Source organism: Phyllobates terribilis, unplaced genomic scaffold (assembly GCF_046119375.1).
Source record: "Phyllobates terribilis strain yellow unplaced genomic scaffold, ASM4611937v1 Scaffold_5__5_contigs__length_657084704, whole genome shotgun sequence".
Classification (NCBI taxonomy): domain Eukaryota; kingdom Metazoa; phylum Chordata; class Amphibia; order Anura; family Dendrobatidae; genus Phyllobates; species Phyllobates terribilis.
Genome location: NW_027362765.1, coordinates 602,073,679 through 602,093,659, shown reverse-complemented (window position 1 = coordinate 602,093,659; position 19,981 = coordinate 602,073,679). Strand labels below are relative to the sequence as shown.

Sequence of the window (19,981 nt, the reverse complement as noted above, 5' to 3'; positions counted from 1 at the left end):
GATTCATCTTAAATGCCCAAGATGTGAAGACCCTATTAAAGGGAATATGTCACCAGGTCTTTGCCACCTAATCTAAGAGCAGCATGATGTAGGGGCAGAGACCCTGATTCCAGCGATGTGTCACTTACTGGGCTGCTTGCTGCAGTTTTGATATAATCTCAGATTTATCTGCCGCAGATCTAGCAGTTCTCTGAATGCTGAGCTCTGTATAACCATTTTATGTCACCTTTTTATGCCACAAACTCATTGACAGATGCAGGTCAGATGCCTTCACTTAACTGGCTCTACTCAAGAAAATGAAGTAAAACTGACTCTTTTGCAATTTCTGTAGTGGTTCTAGTGGTCAATAATAATAATGATTTTACTTTCTATAGCGACAACATATTTCTTAGAACTTTACAAATCAAAATGGTACAAGTACAAATAATAGCAGACATTGCAGAGTAATGTAAAGCCACATGAACCACCCACCAGCCAGTGTCTGTATTCGTACAGATACAAAGTGCTAGTGAGTGCATGGCGCTGCGGGAACAGATGGATTCACTCCCTATACCTTATATAGGGAGGAATTGACTCCTCTGCCAATCAAAGCTTCATGGCCTAACTTATGGAATTAAGGCTTTTATTTAAAAAGGATCAGGGTGTTTGGGCTATAGGCCAAAGTGTAATCGTTGGTGTAAAGGGCAGTTAACCCAATACAAAATCCTTTAGCAAAGTACTCAAGGTCAAAACAGAACTAGGTGGCTAAAGACTGATTCCATTGGGCACAATCATTAATGCAGTCCCACGTTCCTCCCCACACACACAAAAAAAACCTGCACATTTGAAGTATTTTATAATAGTTTTAATAATGATTAGATGGCAATGTTCTTTGTAATCAGCTGTAAGTGCTGTAGCAGAAAAAAGCTGGCATCTTTCACAGACAGGTTGCTACAAAAGCGACATTGCAGATATTTGTGAAATGCAACAAGCATTTGTTTCCGCAGATCTTTTAAGATTTAAATGTCAATTAAATCCATATAAATATCATGTAAGATCAATATCTGCATGCTCTACAGCACTATGCTTCATATAACCCTTATTCTAGAGTGTAGGCTGTTTTCCTTCCCTGTGCCGTATGTACTGTGTTGATTTTCACTTTCCCCAACCTGCGGAGCTATGACACAACAGGGCTACCTAGCAACAGTCTCTATGAGGATTGGAAAGTGATGGCGAGTCACAGTCATGGGAGGGGGAGCAGAGTGTTCCATCTTAAGCACACAAATTCATGAGGGGGTTAATACCCCAAGGTTCATGCGAAAAGTCTTCCGGATGAGGCCAATTTATTGCCGACAGAACATCAGAAAGATTGTGTGTGAGTGCAGAAGTTACCCCTTGTGATATATAGCTTCAAACTGAGACACTGATGGATCTCTGGGTATCGTAACCACACATTTGCAGTCTGTATGAGCTTAATTTCTTACAAGAGTGTCAAGACCATCTCACAGAGATCTTAAGGTCTTTTGGCAGTACCGACATCTTTCATCAAAGGTCCCTACTTCAGACGTGGTCTCTAGCTGTCCAGACAGGACACCCACAGTATTAGCTTCAGCCAGTGGCAGCAGACCATGCGACCATGATGGAGCCCTGCCCGGGGCCCGAATGTCAGGGGTATTTGTGTCACAGTGGTCAGCACAGATCAGGGCAGTACATCATGGGAACAGGGCTCAATGAGGTATTTTTTTTACTGTATAAGGTCATTTCTCTGTGAAGGGAGGAGTGGCATCATACTGTATTGGAGGGCACTATGGAAGCATCATTCTGTATTGGGGCATGATACTGTGTTGGAGGTACAGTGAGGGCATCTGTCTATGATTACTGGTACACATATGGAGTCCATATATTCTGTTTCCATCAGCAAGGTGGATTATTATTATTTATTTTTAGAGCACCATTGATTCCATGATGCTATACATGGGGATTACTTACAGGATGCAGATCTAAATTACAGAGAACCAACTAACAATGACAGACAGGTAAAGAGGGGAGAGGGGTGTATAGATGGTATTGGAAGCCATGGGACTTTATGAGCTGTCCCAGGCCGAAGGTATAGATTTAGAAGAGTAGGGGTCCCAAAACAGAGCCTTGAGGGACTCCGACAGTGAGAGGATGGGATGAAGAGGTAGTGTGGGAATGGGAGATGCTAAATGTGTGGTTAGAGAGGTATGAGGAGATCCAGGAGAGGGCAAAGTGTTTGACGCCAAGGAAAAAGAGGATTCGTAGTGGGAGGGAGTGGTCGACTGTGTCGAAGGCAGAGGAAGGAGTTGTATAGAGAATTGTCTGTTAGCTTTGGCAGTAATTCATTGGTAATTTTGGTCAGGGCAGTTTCGGTGGAGTGGTGGGAAAGGAAGCCGGATTGTGAAAGCGTGAGTTAGATGAGAGATAGGAGGAAACTTCAGCATGGACGTGCTGTTCAACGGAGTTTGGAGGCAAATGGGAGCAGCGATATATACAGCGATAGCTGGAAGTAGAGGTTGGGTCGAGGGATGGCTTCTTTAGGATAGGTGTGATAGTATCATGTTTGAAAGAAGAAGGTAAAGTACCAGAGGTTGTTAGCGATAGGTTGAAATTATGGGTTGGGGATTTGATAAGCCTGGTGGTGAGGTTGGGGAGGAGGTGGGATGGGATCAAGTGCAGAAGTGGTAAGGTGTGATTTGGAGAGAAGCTGAGTAAGCTCTCCTTCAGTGATGGTGGGGGGAAGGTTATGGGGGAGGGGCAGTGGTCTTTTAAACATAGGGTTTGTGGTGGATGGGCAGTAAAGACTTGCCTCGTTTGGTCAACCTTGTTTTTGGAATGTGTGGCAAAGTCTTCTGCAGAGATGAGGGAAGTCGGACAGGGCAGTGGAGAGCGGAGAAGGGAGTTAAAAGTGTTGAATAACTGTTTGGGGTTGTGAGATAAAAAAGATACAAGGGTTGTGAAATAGACCTGTTTAGCAGAGGTGAGGGCTGATTTCAATGTGAAAATTGCTGTTATGAATGTGGTGAAGTCATTTTGAGAGTGTGTTTTATTCCAACACCGCATCGCAACCCTAGACATTTGCTGGAGGTGAGGTTGTTGTGCCAGAGTTGTCTATTGATTCGTCGCACTTTGCCATGCACGAGAGGGGTGACCGAGTCAATAGCTGATGCCATTGAGGTGTTGTAGAAAACAGTGACACTGTCTGTGTCATGAATTGAAGATATGGCGGACAGCGGTAGAATCAAAAAGTGTGTGAATGTCTAGATGTGCGATGTTCCTGCGTGGGTGTGCTAGTTTCTGAGCATGGGGGGCAGGTGAGGAGGACTGGGATGAGAACGTGAGTAAATGGTGGTCAGATAGGGGGTGAGATGAGGTTTTGAAGTTAGATAGAGAGCAGAGATGGATGAAGATAAGGTCTAGTGTATGTCTATTTGTGTGGGTGGATGCGAAGGACCACTGAGTAACACCCAAAAGATGAAGAAAGGAATAGAAGCTTGGAGGCTGCAGGCTGGTAGGTGTCAGTGGGGATGTTGAAGTCACCCATGGTGATGGTAGAAATATCAGCAGAGAGAAATTGTAGAAGCCAGGTGGAGAAGTGGTCAATAAAGCCAGTGGCCGGGCCCCGGGGCTTGGTATATGACGGCCACAAGGAGTTTGGAGGGAGAGTAGATGCGGACAGAATGCACTTCAAAAGAAGAGAGGATGAGGGAGGGTACAGGTGGGATTGTGCAGTTGTTAGAAAGAAGAAAACCGACTCCTCCACCATGTCTTTTGCCAGGGTGAGGAGTGTGGGTGAAATGAAGGCCACCGTAACACAGTGCAGCGGGTGTGGCTGTGTCGAAGGGTGTTAACCATGTTTCAGTGAGGCCCAAGAAGGATTGGTTACAAAGAGGTTGTGAATGGCATGGAGCTTATTGCAGACTGAACGGACATTCCAGAGCACTCCAGAGAAGGGGTGCAGCGGAGTGGGGGTCAAAGGAATGGGTCTGATGTTGCAGAGATTGCTGTGGTTTCTGGTAGGTGGGGAGTGATAGGAGGGAGAATTAATGTGGGGTATTAGATTGTACAGAGTGTACAGACAGGACAGTATGGGATCACAGCTGATTCTATCTGTGAGGTAAAACATGATTTTAAACATGCAGAGAAATGTTTTACCTCATATAAAGCAGCTTCTGCAATCATGTGTTTTCCTGTCTGTTTGTGACCTTCCTTGCCCAGGGCATGTAGTATGTCTAGACCATGTTCTTGCATGGTCAGACACATTACACTGCACATAGCACACTTATAAGATTATCTCAGTACAGAAACATTGTTTTTAACACATCCAATTGGGAACTTATTTTTATTTCAATATCTATTGATACTGAGCCTGAAGAGACCTGAGTAGTCTCAAAAGCTTGCTATTTGTTACCATCTTTTCAATTAGCCATTAAAAGGTATTAACCACTGAGGATTCTCAAAGTTTAATATTTTGCTATCTACTGGCTACAACGGTACAAAGATATGTTTTTCCTATATCATATCATGCAGTGACAACCTTCTTTGGTCATGGCAATCTCATCATAATGGACTACTCTGTACCAGCATCTAGATCCAGCTGAGTTTCACAGTTTTGGAATGGAATCTTGCACATGGACTTTCACTGGTAGTGAAACTGGTTGAGGTACCCCATGAATGACCACTTTCATTGCAGCCGAAGAAGCTGCATATAGCTTTCTAGAGGACAATGTCCACAGTTCATATAGTGCATTACTGGTTGGCTCCAGTTCTGGAACAGGTTCTCAGAAAGTGATACCACACCCTAATATCCAGATTGTAAGGATCAGTTCAGCTCCCCACTACATGCTATCTAATGGTGGGAAAACAGTCCAATAGGTATACATTAATGGCAAAAAGTTTTGAGACTAGCACAAATTTTGTTTTTCAGTTTGCTGCTTCAGTGTTTTTCAGTCTTTTAGTCAGATATTTCAATGGTTACTGAAACATAATTGTAAACATTTCCTATTTTTTTACACTTTTATTGACAAATACATAAAGTTTATGGAAAGACTCGATATTTCCAGCGCTGACCCTTTTTTCTACAGATTTCTGCCCTTAGCCCAGTTACTGGGCTAAATCCTAGCTGATGACCGCCCATTCTTGTCTCATCAGTGATTGGAGTTTATCACAATTTCTGTGCCTTTCTTTGTCCATCCATTTTTTGAAGATTGACCACACATTCTCAATCAGATTGAGATCTGGAGAGTCTGGCTATGAAAACAAAATAAAATTTCAATGTTTTGCCCTCTGAGCCACTTAGTTATCACTTTTGCCAGGTGAAATGGTCTTCATCATACTGCAAAAAACATTGTTTATCACCAAATTGCTCCTGGATCGTTAGGAGAAGTTGCACTTGCAGGATGTTTAGATCCCATTCTTTATTCATGGCAATTTTCATAAGCAAAATTGTGAGTAAGCCCCCTCCACGCATGAAAAGCCCCCACACATGAGTGTTGTCAAGATGCTTTACTGTTGGCATGACACAGACTTTTGGAGGCTTGCCTGATGTCGAGAAGGGCAGCAAAAAAGCCACTTCTCTCCAAGAAAAACATCAAGGTCAGACTGACTTTCAGCAAGAAATACATGGATTGGAAAGCAAAGGACTGGGATAAAGTTATTTTCTCTGATGAAACCTCTTTCAGACTGTTTGGAAGAATGATTGTCTGGAGAAGAAAAGGTAAGTGCTACCATGAGTCCTGTGTCCTGCCAACAGTAAAGCATCATGAGACTATTCATGTGTGGAGACTTCAAATCTATATAGGGGGCTTACTCACAATTTGCTTGAGAACATGAACAAAGAATGGGATCTAAACATCCCCCAAGAACAACTTCTCCCAATGATCCAGGAGCAATGTGGTGATGATGCTTGTTCCAGCATAATGGAGACCATGTCATGAGGTAAAAGTGATAACTAACTGGTTCGGTGAACAAAGCACTGAAATTTTGGGTCCACGGCCAGGAGACTCTGTAAATCTTAATCTCATTGAGAACTTGTGGTCAATCCTCAAAAAGTGGTTGGACAAACAAATAACTAGATATTGTGATAAACTCCAAGAACTGATGAGACAAGAATGGGCAGAGTCATCAGTCAGGGTCTGGCCCAGAAGCTGATATCCATCTGCCAGGACAAAGAACAGAAGTCTGGAGAAATAAGGGTTAACATTGTAAATATTGTGTCGTTACATAAACTTGTTTTGTTTGTCAATAACTAATGAAATGCTTTAGTAACAATAGAAACATCTGACCACAAGATCTAAAAACAACTGAAGCAGCAAATTGTGAAAAAACAATTTTGTGTCAGGTTCAAAACTTTTAACTGTATTCTGAGTGACATGGGATTGTTCCTTAACATGACCCTAGACCAATCATAGGCCTTTCTCCTCGCAACATGGCACTTGGGGCCAATTCTCCAATTCACTAAGTGCTCAAAGCTAGGCCAACATTATGTGGCCGATAAATCGAAGTGTTTATTCTAGTTTTCTACAAATTTTGTGATTTTAGGTGTTTTTACCCCAGTCCTGCCCAGCTCTGCTAAAATTGGTGAATCTGGGACGTGACAGGGCTGTGGCAATGCCCAGTCATCTAATTCATTACCATATCTGGCGCATATTATCCCATTAATCTGATTCCAGTATCTTACGGGAATAAGATTTCTGGTGAGGTGCACGCAACTTGTAAGATGTGGCTGACTCATTAACTAGCGTGTGCCTCTTAATGAATCAGGTTCCATGTCCCTTCATTAAGACTGGAGGGTACAGTACCAGTCATATTGAATCAGGGCACATGTGGTTTTGTATATGGGATTTTACATAAAGAACATCTGTGCCGTATGACAGCCAATTTAAAAAGACTTTGAAACAAAATAAACATTTTATGCAATACTTACTGTAATCATTTATTTCTAATACAGTACATATATAACACTAAATAACCATAACCGGGGATACATGCTAATCTGAAAACAGCATGTCAATCCTCTAGTTACTGGGTAATGCCTGATGTTCAGTCTACACTTTCTTTCATGATGAAGACACGCATAGAATTAAAAACCATATTAATGTACTGTTCCCCCTCCATTCCTCTCCTAGTAGTGCCTGGGTTCCTTGCCATTCTCCCAGCTTCTTCTTTTGGGTGACAGTATGCAACCAGTATTCCTGTCAGGTAGCACTAGGTGAGGAAAGGCAGGGGATTACTAGGTAACAATACTGTAGTCTTCATTTTACACCATGTTTGGCTGCATTTCATTATTAAGAAATGGTGGACAGTTAGGAATTTGGTAGGGCACGAAGAGTTGGTTTAAAAGAAAATGGTTTGGACTTTTGAACATTGGTATCTGTTGTTATGTAACATAGCTTATGCCTTCTTTGTATCTCTATTGTATAAAGACCAAATAAACAAATATTGGAAAGAAAAGGATGGACAACCCATTTAGGGCCACTATTGCAGAATTAATAGTTACTTGAATCTTAGCCTAAGACTTTGGGGTGATAAACACAATCAGACTGGAGGGGCCTTCGCTAACTTATAAACGCTATCACATGGTTTAGTTGCCTACATACAATAGTATTCTCAATATTAAAGTGCCTTGCTTAATAGGTTTGTTAGTTAAATTATTTTACTAAAGACTATTCAATACTTTTAATATAAACAATAAACTAAAATAGACTTCTACAGTGCACTAATCTAATTACAAGAGGAAGATGTAACTAATCTACATCTTAGTTTGCTGAGATATAGTCATCATTTGAAGTTAAAAGCCCAAACTCTGCAGACAAGTGAGGGTCACATGATGCCTGAAGTTCAAGTAATTAAAGCCATGTTAAGTCACATTATTCATCACACTATACCACCATTAAAGAGATGAACATTAGTTTATGAAGGTGAGGAATTAAAGGCAATAGATGATAAATGTCTGACCACTAGAGGTCCTACAACTTGATCACAGAAAAGGGCGTTTTATAACCCATTGTTCCGGGTTGTGCATGACCAATGCCACTCTGTTCATGCCTGTGAGACTGGATAGCTGAGCACTGTGGTCCTATTGCCGTAAGAAACATTGGCTGATCGAAACCCCCCATTCTAGTGATCAATGGGGGTCTCAGGAAAGGGATCCCTTCAGATCATATATTTTTCCCCTAGGCCGTGAATAAGTGATAAATGTCTTCCATGGGAAAACCCCCTCAAAGAGAACTTGCTACCAATCCTGATATCTCAAGTTTTGTAAATACTTGTAAATTGCAGGTAATGCCATGCTGGATTATCTTTTCTTAGACTTCTATATTGTGCTATTCCCCTATTATTCTTCTTGGGAGGGTTTGCCCCCTTCCAAGGTTTGGACTATTTCATAGTTTGTAGGGACATACCCAATTGTGTGGTAATGTAAATTTATCAGTTCTGAAACAGGACCAGAAATAATAGTACTTTTTAGAAAGCATTTCTAAATGTGGTAACATCTCAAAGTGTCTTTCTTTGTGCATCAATACCTCTGTAATGTGCTGAAAGCCATGTTTACCACTTTTCACATACATGCACTTCATACGGCTCAACTGTGTGTGGACTCCCTGTTATTTTCACACGGATTTACATGGAACATAACATGTTGGTTATTTGCAGCATGGCAATCATCCCTGACTGTGGTGTTATAAGATCAGGAATCTACAAAGAACAAAGCTAATAATTTGTTTATTGTTTCTCATTAATCTGTAAAATATGGCCAATTATTGTTACAATTACTATAACAAAAGAGTGGCATTATTTTACATTACAAATCTGTGGGGTTCCGTGTAATACAACAATATTGTAAGGGGTAATATGTGGCCACATACAAGATATTCCTCCATCCGGACCTTCTCTGATCAGCTCATCCATGACATCCTGGTTAAGGTATAGTAGGGGACCCTTTTGTTTCTTTTCTCATTGTAGGCATCTACCCTAGCTATACTACACTAAATGCTGGCAAAATAAATAAATATTCATTTCTAAGAATTAGGCCCTTCATTCATATATCTTTGATTTTCATATGCACCAACTGGGGAATCCTGTCAGTTGTCTCAAATATAATAAAGTTATTATTAATATTATTTATTATTATAGCGCCATTTATTCCATGGCGCTTTACATGTGAAAAGGGGTATAATACAAGAACAATTACAATAATCTTGAACACAATGTGACAGCGACTGGTACAGGCGGAGCGAGGTCCCTGCCTGCGAGGGCTCACAATCTACGAGTCATAATACATGCCTGAATAAGCTTTTATTCATGACCATGCTCAGATTCTTTTATACAAAATATGTATTAAAATAAACCTGTAAAGATACAGCTTTATTTCTAGTCTGGTTCATTATCATTTCATTTTTTGTAAAAAAAAATAAGCAACCTCCCATAAAATTATTATAATAATAATGTAGGTTAACATAAGAAGACTGGCCACTAGTGATGCGCGAACATGTTCAGATAAGGGGTTAACCGAGCACGCTCGAGTCCTAACAGAGTATCTTCGGCGTGCTCGAAAAACATGTTCTCGTTGCCCCTGCTGCATGTCTCGCGGCTGTTAGACAGATACAACACATGCAGGGATTGCCTGTTTGTCAGGCAATCCCTGCATGTCTCTGTTTGTCTCTGTTTGACAGCCGCAAATCATGCAGCCACGGCTACGCGAACATATTTTGCGAGCACGCCGAAGATGCTCTGTTAGGACTCGAGCCTGCTCGGTTAACCCCTTAACCGAGTATGTTCGCTAGTGGCCACTAATATGTCAACAACACATAAAAAAAAGGGGGAAAGTTATAGAAAAAGTTATTTACATGGCTGTGCAGGCTTGAGGATTGAGTTTATGTGGTCTTTACAGAAAGTATAGATGAGCTTATTAACAGCAGAGTTTGGGGAAAGCTCATCTTTGATGTTTTTACTATACAAGAGTTTATTTTGTCGTAGTCTCTAAAAGTACTTAGATGCCCTATGATAATACTAGATCATGTTAGGTCTTATTTTTCAAAAATATATTAAAAAAAAGAATAAAAATACAACAAAAACACAAAAAACACATTCTTGGCATAAGTATAATTTATTATGCATGTAACCAATGTGATAAAATATACATCATTGCTCTTACTTTACCCATAAGAACTAGTTCTACGAATTGGAATTGGTGTAAAGATGAAACACTTTATTCTATTTTAAGTTGTGTTTAATAAATGTGACAATAATGCAAAGGGATGTCACATTATTTAAATGATATGTATGCCTTCACAAAGAATGTTGGTTTTTATTGCTCATTTTCAAGAAAATGTTTTCAGTAAATGTAAAATTAAGCAATTTTCCAGTCTTCATTTAAAATGTTCTACCATTTTTGCGATGTCTGTTAGTCCCTTATCAAGCTGCCAATTTTACTGATACCAACCCATCAGAGCCCCTGCCCCTGCTGACACTTTTCCTTTCCCCTTCTTAGACATTTTCTAAAAAACTTAGTGATTACTCTTAGTTAAAAAAAATATTGCACTAACATATGTAAAAAAACAAACATTTTGTACCATGTCAAAGGTGTCTTTAAGCAGCATTTCTGTCATAGATTCTGTAAAATAACTAGATATCATTTAAATATTAAAGCCAAAACAGTAGAAGAGCTAATCCTTCAAGTCAATGACATTTAGTAATTACTAAAGAGCCAAATACTTCAGATAAACGTTTAACTCAAGTTAATATGATTATAGTTAATGTCCTAAGCAATCTCAGCCTTCCAATAGGTTATACATTGGAATAGAGTATAACATTCTGCTAACCAATACCAGTTTAATTCATAATGCATGCCCAATATACAGTAAAATGCTGAAAACAAAATATTCCCAAGTACACATTTAGGTTCACATGCAAAATATAATTACCTTTTTCTTGCCCCCACAGTGGCAGCAGACAGTCCAAAGATATGTAAGGGTCCTCCATACCAAAATAATGAAGAGGCCCCCAAAAAATGTCACCATTGAAGAGGCCAGGAATGCCCACCACATGCGCTGTCCCCGACTGTCACATGGCACCTCCACAGTGACTGGAATAATGAGAGCAGGGTTGCTTTTGGGTGAAAAGACAGAGTCTAGCTGCAGATTGTTGTTGATAGCACTCATGGTTAAGCCAATGCTACTCAAATTTTTCTTTGGGATTTGTTGCCACTTGCCAACGTTAACTGAAGGACCCAGGAAACCCTGAGAGCCACATATGTCTCAGCCCCCAAATTCCTGCACTTGCCATATTGCACAGGGAAGGGCCAGGTCAAATAAATGATGGGGCCTTCTCTGACAGCCTCTTCTGCATAAACTAAGGGCAGTCTTTCAATCCTTTTGCTTTGCAATCCGATAAAATAGAGTTATCTTCAAGAGCAAGGCTACCCCAACACCTTGTATCGAGCTGTCATAGTTCTTCCATCAATAAAAAGCATGAGCAGATCCAAGCCGGTCCTTCATTTTTCCGTGCTGTGTGGTTGTGTATGCGGATGATCCTTGTTTTCCTTATATAAGAATGAGCATGGCACAGAGATGGAATACCAAGCGATGCAGCCAGGGATATCTATGGCAGACACTCATTGTTTTGCATTTGGGGAGTGTATATCTATTAGATTAGATTAAAAGCGAAACATTTTCTTCGCACCTGTTTTAGCTGTCTTTTCGATGTAAGTAGGGCAGCTGCTGTTAATTTTTATTCATAGGCAATCCTCCTCACTGTGAGCGCTGGCTCCCGGCTCTTTTGCAGCTTCACTGTGGAAAGCCATAGGAACAGCATGCAATGAAGGAGATTCTCAGCTGCTGAGGTTTTTAGATCAATAAGATGTATTTAGATCGCCAAGATGTCTTCAACCCTTCCTTTCACCCGTCTGGACTCATTACAGATTGTGGTGTTCTCTTTTTTTCGTTCTCTGTGTCCTTCTCTACACACTGCCAGCATGTTGGTTATTCACCCCTCCTACCTTCCCTTTTCCTCTTTCTCCTATGAGTGTTCAGGGCTGTAATCCTCCCAGCTGATCACTTGTTTCCCCCTCCTCCTCCTCCACCAGTGCTGTTGCTTCTCTCATATCCCTTTTCTAAGCATAGACAGATGGGAGGATACCCTGTAAAATCAGTTGTAAGGGAGAAAAAGATGGAAGAAGGGCAGGCTTACAGGTAGCAAGGAGGAGTCTCCACAGGTTAGTGTCTTCATAATTCAACATTGCACATATGACAATACCTGGCACCACATTGGACCATGTATGAATTGAGGTACCATGGACTAGAGATACCGTCTTGGACACATAGCAGAAATGTGGATCAACACTGATGCAGTAATCATTAATTTTCTGACATTCATGTGGTAATGTAATGTACTCAATGCATTACTGATTTCCTTTATTCCATGCCTTTATTGACACAAGGAAATATGTAATTATTGATTGTACAGTAATCAAAACATCAAAACATGCTTTGAAGAAGCGAGCAACATATCTCATCTGGGGGCACAGTCACATGTATAGGTGAAATAGCCTCAGAAAGTTATTGTGTGAATAACATTTTTAGTTACGTTAAATGTGTTGAAAATGGGCAGCATGCTGGCTCAGTGCTTTGCGGTGCTGGGGTCTTGGGTTCCAATCCCACCAAGGACAACATCTGCAAGGAGTTTGTATGTTCTCCCTGTGTTTGGGTGGGTTTCCTCTGCTTTCCTCCCACACTCCAAAGACAATTCTGATAGGGAATTTAGACTATGAGCCCCAATGGGGACATTGGTGGTGATATCTGTAAAGAGCTGTGGAATTAGTGCTATATACGTAAGTAAAATAAATACATACTTTTCCATGTAATTCCATTTAATGTAATGCTGAACTGGACATAAAATGTAATAATGAATGCTTTTTCTTTTTTTTTTTCTCATTTCGCCATTTCATTGCAGAGGCATTGGCACCTAATGAGTTAACTTTGTCCAAGTGAGTGTTATCAGATAGTTTGCACTGGGGTGGGGGATACTGCTTAAAAAAAAAGTTTTGTTCCATTCTGCAGCCGCTATCATATTGCATGTGGAGTTGAACATGAAAAATTTGGTCCTCTTTAAATGGCCTGCTTTCTGGTGTGCTCGTGTACCAGCTCCCATTCCCCCATTTCTCCTCCATGACTCCCATCTTAATCGTATCTTAGAGAATGTCAATTAAAGTATATACTGCAAGACTTCAATACTGCAGTATACAAAACAATCACAGGTTCAAGTCTCCTAAAAACTAAGAAGTAAAAAAGATGTTAAAGAAGTTTTAAAACTCATAAAAAAAAGAAAAATAAAGGCTTAAATCTATCTCTTTTCTCCATTCAAAAATAAATAAATTAAAAAGTGTTAACATATATACATATTTTGATATTGTTGTACATTTTTAGAGTTCCTTAACTTGAAAGTATGTTTATGTTATTTTAATATTGTTATATGCACAATAAACGTTATATACTGTAATTGTGTGTTTTATTCAACATGTTTTATCATCTTGGCTTATAATTGTGTGTACAGTCATGGCCAAAAATGTTGAGACTGACACAAATTTTGATTTTCTTAAAATTTGCTTTAGTGTTTTTCAATCTTTTAGTCAGGTGTTTCTATGGTTACTGAAGTACATTTACGAACATTTAATAAGTTTTTACACTTTTATTAATAAATACATCAAGTTTATGCAAAGTCTCAATATTTACAGTGTTGTCCCTTCTTGTCCCTGACTTCTGAAAAACAATTATTCTGCCACATGATCGAAACAATCAGAAAGAGGCACCATCAAAGAAAATAACTTTATCCCAGTCCTTTGTAGTCCAATCCCTGTACTTCCTGCAAGGTTATCTTCTTTGACGAAGCCCCTACATATTGTTTGAAACATCCTAAAGAAGAGATTTTCCGGGGAAGAGAAAGTGAGTGCTACTACGAATCCTGTGTCATGCCAACAGTAAAGCATCCTGGGACTATTCATGTGCTGTGGCTTTTCATCTATGGAGATGGGTCATTTTGCTTTAGAGCGGTACCATAAATAAAGAATAGGATTTAAACATTCTCCAAGAGGAACTGCTCCCAACGATCCAGGAGCAATGTGGACACAGTGGAATCCATACAGGAACAGCTTGTGGAAGACCCCTGGAAGCATCTCTGACTCCCAGGTCACTGCCTAAAACTGTGGTCATCAGACGTGATCCTATACTACTGTGGTAATAATACAGACATTTTTGGCAACGTGACAAATATTAAACTCCATTTAAAATGGGCAAGGCTCGTGGCAATGGACCGGGAAGTGGATGTAATGGTGATGGTACATGACGCGCCCCCTGGGCCATATTCTTTAGGGGAATATCCGGAGCCGGATCAGATGGGAGTTGTAGTCTTCCGAGTGGCTGTGACCCGGTCCGTGCCCAGGGTGTCAAACTCAGTTGTATGTGGCAGTCCTACAGATGTTAATAAGTTCTTAATGTTGACTACGCCACCCGTTGTATTGCGGTCACTATGGCCGCCGCTGCAGCAGGGTCCGCTGAGGCTGATGGTGTTGGTGCAGCTTTTGGTGGTATAACCCCCAACGGGTGGGGTATAGCCTCAGGGGGTCAGGTGCAGAGGATGGGGGTTGTGGTGGTGCAGCATGGATGTTAAATGAAGACAGAGTCGGGTTGTGCAGTTTAGGGTATTTACTCACTGCTGATGTTCCGGTCACTCCAGCTTCAAGTGACCACCCGAGCCATGCTGCGTCCACCAGGTCCTGGATTCAGCCAACCCCCAAGCAAGTCCGGAGCGTGACCCTGAGCTCTCCTTCTGTCCTTTCCTCTGGCCGTCCCCACTAGTGATCCACCTAGGTTCAGCTCCCTCGGGCCTTCTGTTGGGACACCCTTGGCCTTGGGTTCCCTGACCCTCCACGTGGTATGCCTTCGGGGTGGATGTGGTGGGTGGCCGTGGCAGACGCTGCCCACGGCCTCCGGTCTCTGGCTAGGGTGTGTTTTTGCCCCCACCAGCTTGGGTTCCGGTACCCTGATGCCGACTCTTCACCCGTAGCTTGAATTTGGGCTCTCAGAGTCCTCTCTTTGTCCCCTCTCTGGGTCTTTCCTTCTTTCTCCTCTCTCTCTCTCTCTAGGGCTTCTCTGCTCCTCTTCCTCTGACTCTGACAGACTGACTGCTCTGCAAAGACTGACCCTGATCTTTGATGGTGCCCACCTTATATACACCCTCTATGTGTGAGCTCAGGTGACCAGCACCCAATGAGCTCCTATCTTTACCCAGGCTGCTCCCCCTATCTGCCCCTACACTACTTGGGATGTACCACCCCCCCTCCCACTCCAGCCAGGAACAGACTCGGTCGTACCTGCACATTTCTAAGTGGGAGTACCGTCGGCCTGTTCCTCGGAAATGGGATGTGTGTAGTGCATGCAGCCTACCGAGCTCAGTTCCACGCTCCATCCTTACCCGGGAGTGGAATATCACACCTCTGGGTTGAGGTGCAATACCCCTGTAGCAGCCGAATCCTCAGGGTGCTACATTCCCCCCTGGTAAATCACAGCACGTCCTCGGGCTGTAAGACATAACATCCACAAACATACATTTTTTTTTTTTCATAAACATAAACATAATAAAACAATATATATTAGCAGCTAAAACATTCTCGTCGCCTCTGGCTCCTCCTCCGGTCACTGTGCAACGTGTGACCGGGTAAAGTGCGACAGTCTCTCTAGAAAACTGGTTTTCCTATAAAACCGGTAGGGGGCGCTTTAGGACGCGCAACTATTTACAGGGATATGGCCGCTCTCAGTCCTCGGCCAGGTATTGGGGAGGAATGACCGCTCTCAGTCCTCGGTCAGTGGGATTTAGGGGTTAAACGGGTAACAGTTCACACATGCTGGTCCCAACGGGGACTATTTTTAGCAACAGCAACAGTTTCAGTTTATGGTGCCCCGACGGGCAACTATATACAGCTCCTGCTTCGCTGTACTTAACGACGGCGTCCTCCTGCTCTTTCTTTATTGTTACCTTTGGCTCTAGTTTCAGACCCGTCCGGGTCCTCTTGTTCTTCCTCCTCACACCGCAGCTCTTCCTCCGTCAGACGATGCACATGGAGGGCGTAGGGTCCTTTGGCACACTTGTGCCGGGTGAAGGTGACCTCGTCCCCGATGTAAAGGTCACGACCTCTGTGTCCCTCCGGTAGGTGGGACTCAACGTCTCTCCTGGTCACGAAGACGTCGCCTAGGGTGCGGTGGTCTCGGATGAAGCCCCACCCATGCTGCATGTTAAACTTTATCACAGTCCCGGTGGTGCGGGGACTATGCGCTGCACGGGGGTCTCTCCTGGCCCGGCTCTTCTGCTCCGCGCTCCTTACTTGAGCTTGCTGTTCCCGGACCCGCCTCTCTCTCCGCTCCCTCTCAAAGTCCTCGAGCTGTTGGCGGCAGCACTCAGCACGCTCCGCTGCAGCTGCCCGAGTCTCTTGAGTGAACCCCATGAGATCTTCTCCGGTGGGGTCCCACTCGAACTGCGCTTCTGCTAGCGGGGGCGAGATCCTCTTTACGGGCTTTGGAGCCGGGATCAGGGGTTCATCCAGGGGTCTCTCTCTCCGGAGTCGGGGATGGTGGAACTCCGGTGGCCATATAAATGGCTGCCCATCCGGGCACGTATGCTGGGCGTACAGGTCCTCTCCCAGATGCGGCACTCTTGGTCTTATGGGCGCGGTGGTGTTAGCGCCCGGGTTGCCCGGGCCTTGCGGCCAGGCCTGGGGTATCTGGAAGGTAAAGGGCACCGTAAGGACGGCGGCGCCCTGTGCTACTTGGCCCTGCGACCAGGCCGGGGGCTCCGCGGAGGTAGGGGGCGCCGTTGGTATTGCGGCGCCCGGGGGTACTAGGCCTTGCGACCAGGCTGGTGGTACTTCCTGCTTGGTCACGCCCGGGGTCGAGGCGTGTGACGTCACAGGGGTCGCGGCTCCCGTTTGAGGCCTAGTCTGCGGCGGTGACGTTGCAGCGACGGGCACGGCAGGATAGACTTTGGGCTCTGCGACGGGGAGCTGGGGCAGGTTCGCGGTTTCCCGGTTTGGGGTATAGACGTCCCCTTTACCTGCCTCCACTCGTTCGGCTCCCTTCTCGGCGCCGTCTCCGGCCTTCATTCCTCCTGCGCCATCCTCAGAGGCGGTCTGTCTCCTCGTCTCGGGTGGCGTGCTCCGCTGACAGGTCTCGGTCTGCTGGGCCATCTCACGGCTCCACTGCGCCAACGTCTCTCGCTGCACCCGGGCCATCCTCCTTGCGAGGCCCTCCAGAGCGGTCTGCGCACACTCCCGGTCTCGGGGGAGCTGTGCTAGGACCTCCACTAGTCCTAGTGGGGTCGTTGTTTCCAGCAGGCTCCTGACCAACGGGTCGGTGCTGCTCTGCTCTCCTTCCTCTGTTTCTAGCAGGCTCCTGGCCAACGGGCCGGTGCTGCTCTGCTTTCTCGCCATCTCCGGGTAAGCTCCTCCGATATTCTTCTCCCGGCTTCTTGCCTCCGGGTGCGCTCGCTCTAGACTGCTCCAGGCGACACCCATCTTTGTTCTCTCCTTTCGTCTCCTCCCACTTCGAGGGCGGTCCCGGGGCCACTTGGTGATTGTCAGCTCCAGGGGCAGTTCTTTCACGCTGACAGACACCTCTAGCATCACAGTCTCTGTTGGTGGGGGCGGTTTCCACTTTTGGCGCCATTTTCGGTCCTGGCCCACGATGGGAGGTGGCCTCTTGCCATCCTCTGGCACGCCCATAATGGCGTCCGCTCTTCCAAGGCGGGAAACCTTTGGAAATGGCGGGAATCGCTTCCCAGTGGCGGGAAACTCTGCAGATGGCGGGAAAACGCTGTTAATGGCGGACAACCGACTGGAATCGACTGGTGATGGGGTCCGATGGCGGGGACCCTCCGGAACCGGCAGGAGACTTCTTTTTGAGGTAAACTTGCACTTTTCTTCAGGCACGCAGTACCCGGGTGTTGCGGGCACGTAATCCTGCCGACTACGCCAAAGTTGACGCGCCCCCTGGGCCATATTCTTTAGGGGAATATCCGGAGCCGGATCAGATGGGAGTTGTAGTCTTCCTAGTGGCTGTGACCCGGTCCGTGCCCAGGGTGTCAAACTCAGTTGTATGTGGCAGTCCTACAGATGTTAATAAGTTCTTAATGTCGACTACGCCACCCGTTGTATTGCGGTCACTATGGCCGCCGCTGCAGCAGGGTCCGCTGAGGCTGATGGTGTTGGTGCAGCTTTTGGTGGTATAACCCCCAACGGGTGGGGTATAGCCTCAGGGGGTCAGGTGCAGAGGATGGGGGTTGTGGTGGTGCAGCATGGATGTTAAATGAAGACAGAGTCGGGTTGTGCAGTTTAGGGTATTTACTCACTGCTGATGTTCCGGTCACTCCAGCTTCAAGTGACCACCCGAGCCGTGCTGCGTCCACCAGGTCCTGGATTCAGCCAACCCCCAAGCAAGTCCGGAGCGTGACCCTGAGCTCTCCTTCTGTCCTTTCCTCTGGCCGTCCCCACTAGTGATCCACCTAGGTCCAGCTCCCTCGGGCCTTCTGTTGGGACACCCTTGGCCTTGGGTTCCCTGACCCTCCACGTGGTATGCCTTCGGGGTGGATGTGGTGGGTGGCCGTGGCAGACGCTGCCCACGGCCTCCGGTCTCTGGCTAGGGTGTGTTTTTGCCCCCACCAGCTTGGGTTCCGGTACCCTGATGCCGACTCTTCACCCGTAGCTTGAATTTGGGCTCTCAGAGTCCTCTCTTTGTCCCCTCTCTGGGTCTTTCCTTCTTTCTCCTCTCTCTCTCTCTCTAGGGCTTCTCTGCTCCTCTTCCTCTGACTCTGACAGACTAACTGCTCTGCAAAGACTGACCCTGATCTTTGATGGTGCCCACCTTATATACACCCTCTATGTGTGAGCTCAGGTGACCAGCACCCAATGAGCTCCTATCTTTACCCAGGCTGCTCCCCCTATCTGCCCCTACACTACTTGGGATGTACCACCCCCCCTCCCACTCCAGCCAGGAACAGACTCGGTCGTACCTGCACATTTCTAAGTGGGAGTACCGTCGGCCTGTTCCTCGGAAATGGGATGTGTGTAGTGCATGCAGCCTACCGAGCTCAGTTCCACGCTCCATCCTTACCCGGGAGTGGAATATCACACCTCTGGGTTGAGGTGCAATACCCCTGTAGCAGCCGAATCCTCAGGGTGCTACATACACGCAAAGGCCGAGGCCATGGGCAAGATGAAGCTGTGCCTGTTGAGGGAGCACAACAAACACCCACATTATGTTGAACTACCTTCTTGTCTAGCGGGCCGCAGAACACCGCTATTGAAGCCGGAGCAGTGTGAAAAGGTTGTTGGTTGGATAGCGGAGAGATAATGCTTCCAGTCAGTTTGCCATCACCACCTCCCTGTCTTCCACATGGTCCAGTGTCAGTAGCCGTGAGTCTGGACCACATTATTATTATTATATTAGCGCCATTTATTCCATGGCGCTTTACATGTGAAAAAGGGGTATACAAAACAATTACAATAATCTTGAACAAAAATGTGACAGTGACTGGTACAGGAGAGGAGAGGACTCTGCCCGCGAGGGCTTACAGTCTACAAGGGATGGGTGAGGATACAGTAGGTGAGGAAAGAGCTGGTCGTGCAGCGGTATGGTGGAGCGAGGGTTACTGCAGGTTGTACGCTTGTCAGAAGAGGTAGATTTTCAGGTGCCTTTTGAAGGTTTCAACAGTAGGCGAGAGTCAGAAATGTTGGGGTAGAGAGTGCCAGATAAGGGGGGGATGCACGGGACAAATCTTGTATGCGATTATGGGAGGAGGAGATAAGAGGGAATTAGAGAAGGAGATCTTGTGAGGATCGGAAGTTGCGTGCAGGTAAGTACTGGGAGGCTAGGTCACAGATGTATGGAGGAGACAGGTTGTGGATGGCTTTGCATGCCAAGGTTAGGGTTTTGAACTGGAGTCT

At 44.9% G+C, this 19,981-nt stretch overlaps 1 protein-coding gene across 1 annotated transcript in view; it reads right to left on the bottom strand.

Annotated features, from left to right (window-relative positions):
• The window catches only part of KCNMA1 (potassium calcium-activated channel subfamily M alpha 1), a 731,255-nt gene extending 719,090 nt beyond the window's left edge, over positions 1–12,165 (bottom strand). Inside the window, exon 1 of the mRNA XM_073686045.1 lies at positions 10,920–12,165. Within this exon, the coding sequence (XP_073542146.1) occupies positions 10,920–11,156 (237 nt within the window). The 5' untranslated portion in view covers positions 11,157–12,165. The remainder of the gene's footprint in view (positions 1–10,919) is intronic.
• Between the last annotated feature and the right edge of the window lie 7,816 nt (positions 12,166–19,981).